The sequence below is a fragment of the Entelurus aequoreus genome, linkage group LG20 (genome assembly GCF_033978785.1).
Source record: "Entelurus aequoreus isolate RoL-2023_Sb linkage group LG20, RoL_Eaeq_v1.1, whole genome shotgun sequence".
NCBI classification, from domain to species: Eukaryota; Metazoa; Chordata; class Actinopteri; order Syngnathiformes; family Syngnathidae; genus Entelurus; species Entelurus aequoreus.
Genome location: NC_084750.1, coordinates 5213201 through 5220891, shown reverse-complemented (window position 1 = coordinate 5220891; position 7691 = coordinate 5213201). Strand labels below are relative to the sequence as shown.

Here is a 7691-nt window from a genome sequence, read left to right as displayed (position 1 = left end):
TAGTGTGTACTATTAGTGTGCGCAATTTATTAAATAGTGTGTACTATTAGTGTGCGCAATCTATTAAATAGTGTGTACTATTAGTGTGCGCAATCTATTAAATAGTGTGTACTATTAGTGTGCGCAATCTATTAAATAGTGTGTACTATTAGTGTGCGCAATTTATTAAATAGTGTATACTATTAGTGTGCGCAATCTATTAAATAGTGTGTACTATTAGTGTGCACATTTTATTAAATAGTGTGTACTATTAGTGTGCGCAATTTATTAAATAGTGTATACTATTAGTGTGCACAATTTTTTTTATAGTGTGTACTATCAGTGTGTGCAATCTATAAAATAGTCTAATAACTAATATTTGTTTTACCATTATTACACACAATGAGTACACTAATAACTTTATACTAATAATATTGTTCATTTGTTTTACTATAATTACACGCTGATTAAACTAATAAATTTATACTAATAATATTGTTCATTATTTGTTTTACTAACACACTATGAATACACTAATAACTTTATACTAATAATATTGTTCATTATTTGTTTTACTATTATTACACACTATTAATACTCTAATAACGTTATACTATTAATATTGTTCATTATTTGTTTTACTATTATTACACTCATAACTTTATACTAATAATATTGTTCATCTGTTGTTGTCGCATGACAACCAGATTCCTTTGTGGTGATAGTAGTACACTACGCATACTCATCTAATAACACTGCTGTATCCTGTGTGTGTGTGTGTGTGTGTGTGTGTGTGTGTGTGTGTGTGTGTGTGTGTGTGTGTGTGTGTGTGTGTGTGTGTGTGTGTGTGTGTGTGTGTGTGTGTGTGTGTGTGTGCGGGGTCCATTTATCTTGCACTCCTCCCACCGTTGCCATGGAAACGACAAGCATATTAACGGCGTGTCAGATTGGACCGCTCTCAGCAATTCTATTTTGATCAAAGTTTAGGTCAGGTTTCTGGTCAGTGGCTCCACGAGCATCCAACATGTAGAATGGATCACATCCATCTTGTACAAGGCAGCATCCAACATGTAGAATGGATCGCATCCATCTTGTGCATGGCAGCATCCAACATGTAGAATGGATCACATCCATCTTGTACATGGCAGCATCCAACATGGAGAATGGATCGCATCCATCTTGTGCATGGCAGCATCCAACATGTAGAATGGATCACATCCATCTTGCACATGGCAGCATCCAACATGTAGAATGGATCGCATCCATCTTGTACATGGCAGCATCCAACATGGAGAATGGATCGCATCCATCTTGTGCATGGCAGCATCCAACATAGAGTATGGATCACATCCATCTTGTACATGGCAGCATCCACCATTTTGAATGGATCGCATCCATCTTGTACATGGCAGCATCCAACATGGAGAATGGATCGCATCCATCTTGTACATGGCAGCATCCAACATGGAGAATGGATCGCATCCATCTTGTGCATGGCAGCATCCAACATAGAGTATGGATCACATCCATCTTGTACATGGCAGCATCCACCATTTTGAATGGATCGCATCCATCTTGTACATGGCAGCATCCAACATGGAGAATGGATCGCATCCATCTTGTACATGGCAGCATCCAACATAGAGTATGGATCACATCCATCTTGTACATGGCAGCATCCACCATTTTGAATGGATCGCATCCATCTTGTACATGGCAGCATCCAACATGGAGAATGGATCGCATCCATCTTGTACATGGCAGCATCCAACATAGAGTATGGATCACATCCATCTTGTACATGGCAGCATCCACCATTTTGAATGGATCGCATCCATCTTGTACATGGCAGCATCCAACATGTAGAATGGATCGCATCCATCTTGTGCATGGCAGCATCCAACATGGAGAATGGATCGCATCCATTTTGTACATGGCAGCATCCAACATGTAGAATGGATCGCATCCATCTTGTACATGGCAGCATCCAACATGGAGAATGGATCGCATCCATCTTGTGCATGGCAGCATCCAACATAGAGTATGGATCACATCCATCTTGTACATGGCAGCATCCAACATTTTGAATGGATCGCATCCATCTTGTACATGGCAGCATCCAACATGTAGAATGGATCGCATCCATCTTGTGCATGGCAGCATCCAACATGTAGAATGGATCGCATCCATCTTGTACATGGCAGCATCCAACATGGAGAATGGATCGCATCCATCTTGTGCATGGCAGCATCCAACATAGAGTATGGATCACATCCATCTTGTACATGGCAGCATCCAACATTTTGAATGGATCGCATCCATCTTGTACATGGCAGCATCCAACATGTAGAATGGATCGCATCCATCTTGTACATGACAGCATCCAACATGGAGAATGGATCGCATCCACACAAAATTGCTACATTAATTAATACACAACAATACCATAATAATGCAATACAATTTCAAAACCAAACCCGACCCAGCAACATTCAGAATAGCAATAAACAGAGCAATTGAGAGCAATTGAGGACACACAAACATGACACGGAACAATCTCAAAGTAGTGAGACAAAAATGAATATTATCAACAACAGTATCAATATTAGTAACAATTTCAACATAGCAGTGATTAAAAATCCCTCATTGATATTATCATTACAAACATTAAGAAAAAAATAATAATAATAAATGAACAATAGTGTCACAGTGGCTTACACTTGCATCGCATCTCATAAGCTTAACAATTTTCACAAAGATAAAATAAGTCATATTTTTAGTTCATTTAATAGTTAAAACAAATTTACATTATTGCAATCAGTTGATAAAACATTACAATTATAAAAGCTTTTTACAAAAATCTACTACTCTGCTTGCATGGGGTAGATCCTGCTGAAATCCTATGTATTGAATGAATAGAGACTCCTTTTGAATCGGGAAAAAAATCGTTTTTGAATCGAGAATCGTGTTGAATTGAAAAAAAAACAAACGATTTTGAATCGAATTGTGGGACACCCAAAGATTCACAGCCCTAATATATAAATATATATATAAATATATATATAAATATATATATATATATATATATATATATATATATATATATATATATATATATATATATATATATATATATATATATATATATATATATATATATATAAAAGAAATACTTGAATTTCAGTGAATCGTAGCTATAAATATCCCGAATTCGGAGGTCTCAAGGTTGGCAAGTATGCTCAATGCCCTCCACGGACCTAAGTCATTAGCATAACTAGCTTGTCACGTTAAAGGACAGTGAGAGGTGATAGAAATTAGATTTTAAAAAGCCAGCATGTTTATGTTAGCATGCTAAAATGCTAACTGTACAAAAATATATGACTTTATGAGGTGTGTACCAGAAAAATGTGTTTAAAATGCTAACACGCTAACATTAGCATGCATCAAGTACTGAAATATGGCGGAGGTGTATACCTTCAAAATTAGCTCGGTATTATTTGTCAAGTAACAAAAAAAAAAAGACAAAGTGGGTAGTGCGTTGGCAGGTAAGTAAATATCATTTTAGGTCATTTCTGTCGATATTTGTATCAATACACCCAACCCTGTTTACATTCAACAACTCTAGCTTAGCGGTTAGCATATCCCCCTCTGGTGTGTATTGTAGCATGTTTAGCTAGTCCATCTCTAGTGATAATGGTGCTTGTGTTGGGCAGGAGTTTGGTGGAATTGGTAGGTGGGTAATGGTTAGTTGGTTGTGTCAGTAGTTGGAAAGCAAGTAGATTGGGTGGTAGGTGGTTGTTGGCTTAGGTAGGTAGGTAGGTAGTGGTTAGTTGGTTGGGTCAGTAGGTGGACGGCGGGTAGATTGGATGGTAGGTGGTTGTTGGGATAGGTAGGTAAGTAGATAGTGTTTAGTTGGTTGGGTCAGTAGTTGGACAGTGGGTAGATTGGGTGGTAGGTGGTTATTGGGATAGGTAGGTAGGTAGGTAGGTAGGTAGGTAGTGGTTAGTTGATTGGGTCAGTAGGTGGACGGCGGGTAGATTGGATGGTAGGTGGTTGTTGGGATAGGTAGGTAAGTAGATAGTGTTTAGTTGGTTGGGTCAGTAGTTGGACAGTGGGTATATTGGGTGGTAGGTGGTTATTGGGATAGGTAGGTAGGTAGGTAGTGGTTAGTTGGTTGGGTCAGTAGGTGGAAGGTGGGTGGTAGTTGGTTGTTGGGATAGGTAGGAAGTGTTTAGTTGGTTGGGTCAGTAGTTGGACAGTGGGTAGTTGGTTGGGTCAGTAGGTGGAAGGTGGGTGGTAGTTGGTTGTTGGGATAGGTAGGTAGGAAGTGTTTAGTTGGTTGGGTCAGTAGTTGGACCGTGGGTAGATTGGGTGGTAGGTGGTTGTTGGGATAGGTAGGTAGGTAGGTAGTGGTTAGTTGGTTGGGTCAGTAGGTGGAAGGTGGGTGGTAGTTGGTTGTTGGGATAGGTAGGTAGGAAGTGTTTAGTTGTTTGGGTCAGTAGTTGGACAGTGGGTAGATTGGGTGGTAGGTGGTTGTTGGGATAGGTAGGTAGGTAGGTAGGTAGTGGTTAGTTGGTTGGGCCAGTAGGTGGAAGGTGGGTGGTAGTTGGTTGTTGGGATAGGTAGGTAGGAAGTGTTTAGTTGGTTGGGTCAGTAGTTAGACAGTAGGTAGATTGGGTGGTAGGTGGTTGTTGGGATAGGTAGGTAGGTAGTGTTTAGTTGGTTGGGTCAGTAGTTGGACAGTAGGTAGATTGGGTGGTAGGTGGTTGTTGGGATAGGTAGGTAGGTAGGTAGTGTTTAGTTGGTTGGGTCAGTAGTTGGACAGTAGGTAGATTGGGTGGTAGGTGGTTGTTGGGATAGGTAGGTAGGTAGGTAGGTAGATATGTAGGTAGGTAGTGTTTAGTTGGTTGGGTCAGTAGTTGGACAGTGGGTAGATTGGGTGGTAGGTGTTTGTTGGGATAGGTAGGTAGGTAGATAGATAGGTAGGTAGTGGTTAGTAGGTTGGGTCAGTAGTTGGACAGTGGGTAGTTTGAGTGGTAGGGGGTTATTGGGATAGGTAGGTAGGTAGTGTTTAGTTGGTTGGGTCAGTAGTTGGACAGTAGGTAGATTGGATGGTAGGTGGTTGTTGGGATAGGTAGGTAGGTAGGTAGGTAGTGTTTAGTTGGTTGGGTCAGTAGATGGACAGTGGGTAGATTGGGGGGTATGTTTTCGTTGGGATAGGAAGGTAGGTAGGTAGGTAGTGGTTAGTAGGGTGGGTCAGTAGTTGGACAGTAGGTAGTTTGGGTGGTAGGGGGATGTTGGGATAGGTAGGTAGGTAGTGGTTAGTAGGGTGGGTCAGTAGTTGGACAGTGGGTAGTTTGGGTAGTAGGGGGTTGTTGGGATAGGTAGGTAGGTAGTGTTTAGTTGGTTGGGTCAGTAGTTGGACGGTGGGTAGATTGGGTGGTAGGTGGTAGTTGGGATAGGTAGGTAGGAAGCGGTTAGTTGGTTGGGTCAGTAGGTTGACGGCGGGTTGATTGGATGGTAGGTGGTTGTTGTGTTAGGTAGGTAGGTAGGTAGGTAGTGGTTAGTTGGCTGGGTCAATAGTTGGACGGTGGGTAGATTGGATAGTAGGTGGTTGTTTGGTTAGGTAGGTAGGTAGCGGTTAGTTGGTTGGGTCAGTAAGTTGAAAGCAGGTAGATTGGGTCATAGGTGGTTGTTGGGTTAGGCAGGTGGTTAGTTGTTTGGGTCAGTAGGTGGACGGTGGATGGATTGGAAGGTAGGTGGTTGTTGGGTTAGGTAGGTAGTGGTTAGTTGGTTGGTGGTAGGTGGTTGTTTGGTACGGCAGGTGGTGATTGGGTGAAGGAGCGATTGAGGTAGAAGTCATGTTTTGTGTCACTCCTCAGGTGTTCCACCTGGGCAGGGAAGTTTCAGACCTGGGCCAGATGATGAAGAGGATGTCCCAGCTCATGGAGACCCTGATGTCACCCGGAGCCCAGGCGGGACTGGTGTGCTCCCCGGGTCACCACATGTTCCAGCCGCACACTTCATGTCTTCCTTCCCCGCCCTTGTCTCAGACTGCCTCCGTCTGGACGGACACGCCCACGTCCCTGCCGCCCCCCTGGCGGCCCGGACCCCGGGACCTTCCCTTTCCTTCCCCCGTCATGGCGGCAGAAGCCGGCCTGACGTCCTCGCCCCTCAGCTCGCCCGAGACATGTCGACAAGGCCAGGACGGGCTTTCTACCTCCATCAGGTCAAGGGCATGCGGTCCACCTCCGCGGGACGGGGGGTATGCAAGACTTCATGGAGGCTCCGGGTGCTCGCTTCAGTCTGGACCTTTGGAGAACTTCCAGAAACAAGCCAAGACTTTGTAGCATTTGCTTTTTCTTCCCCACGCTCCTTTTTTGGGGAATGACCTCACAGTTGGAGGATATGTGCGGGGTTGCCAGATCCCCCAATGCATGCACACAAGGTAGTGCTCGCTTAGCGCATTTTACTGTTAGCCTAGACTCCCCCTCCTTATTTTATTAAGCAATACAGAGCATATTCATGAGTGGACACCAAGCTTTGCAAAGATTCAAATAACACTGACAGTTTTGTCCAACTATTATTAACCCTTTATTCTTCCTAACCTGCCAAAATCTCCCCAAACGTGTCCCCAGGTTTTATCTTACATTGCCAATGAAAAGTTGAATAACTTCAAAACTATACAAGTTAGACATAAAAATGGCATCACAGACGTTTGGGAGACTTTGATAAGGTGAACAATAAGACGTTAAAATTAGAGATGTCCGATATCGGACTGCCGATATTATCGGCCGATAAATGCTTTAAAATGTAATATCGGAAATTATCGGTATCGGTTTCAAAAAGTAAAATGTATGACTTCTTAAAACGCCGCTGTGTACACGGACGTAGGGAGAAGTACAGAGCGCCAATAAACCTTGAAGGCACTGCCTTTGCGTGCCGGCCCAATCACATAATATCTACAGCTTTTGACACACACAAGTGAATGCAAGGCATACTTGGTCAACAGCCATACAGGTCACACTGAGGGTGGCCGTATAAACAACTTTAACACTGTTACAAATATGCGCCACACTGTGAACCCACACCAAACAAGAATGACAAACACATTTCGGGAGAACATCCGCACCGTAACACAACATAAACACAACAGCACAAATACCCAGAACCCCTTGCAGCACTAACTCTTCCGGGACGCTACAATATACACCCCCCGCTACCCTCTACCCCCCCCCCCCACCTCAACCCCGCCCCCCTCAACCTCCTCATGCTCTCTCAGGGAGAGCATGTCCCAAATTCCAAGCTGCTGTTTTGAGGCATGTTAAAAAAAACAATGCACTTTGTGACTTCAATAATAAATATGGCAGTGCCATGTTGGCATTTTTTTTCCATAACTTGAGTTGATTTATTTTGGAAAACCTTGTTACATTGTTTAATGCAGGGGTGTCAAACTCATTTTAGATCGGGGGCCACATGGAGAAAAATCTACTCCCAAGTGGGCCGGACTGATAAAATTACTTCACGATAACTTAAAAATAAAGACAACTTCATATTGTTTTCTTTGTTAAAAAATACAACAAGCGCATTCTGAAAATGTACAAATCATAATGTTGTTGGGGTTTTTTTTTACACTTACATGTTACGGTTAATTTGTCGTTATTTATATTTTCCGAATATATTATGTGATAATGTTCATCAGTCAACTCATT

At 42.5% G+C, this 7691-nt stretch overlaps 2 protein-coding genes across 2 annotated transcripts in view; one reads left to right on the top strand and one right to left on the bottom strand.

The window, feature by feature from the left end:
• Positions 1-7193, top strand: part of kcnh8 (potassium voltage-gated channel, subfamily H (eag-related), member 8) — a 138132-nt gene extending 130939 nt beyond the window's left edge. The window contains exon 16 of the mRNA XM_062029273.1: positions 5862-7193. Within this exon, the coding sequence (XP_061885257.1) occupies positions 5862-6329 (468 nt within the window). The 3' untranslated portion in view covers positions 6330-7193. The remainder of the gene's footprint in view (positions 1-5861) is intronic.
• Positions 1-7691, bottom strand: part of LOC133635872 (polypeptide N-acetylgalactosaminyltransferase 15-like) — a 53798-nt gene that overhangs the window by 8643 nt on the left and 37464 nt on the right. The gene's annotated exons all lie outside the window — the stretch shown is intronic.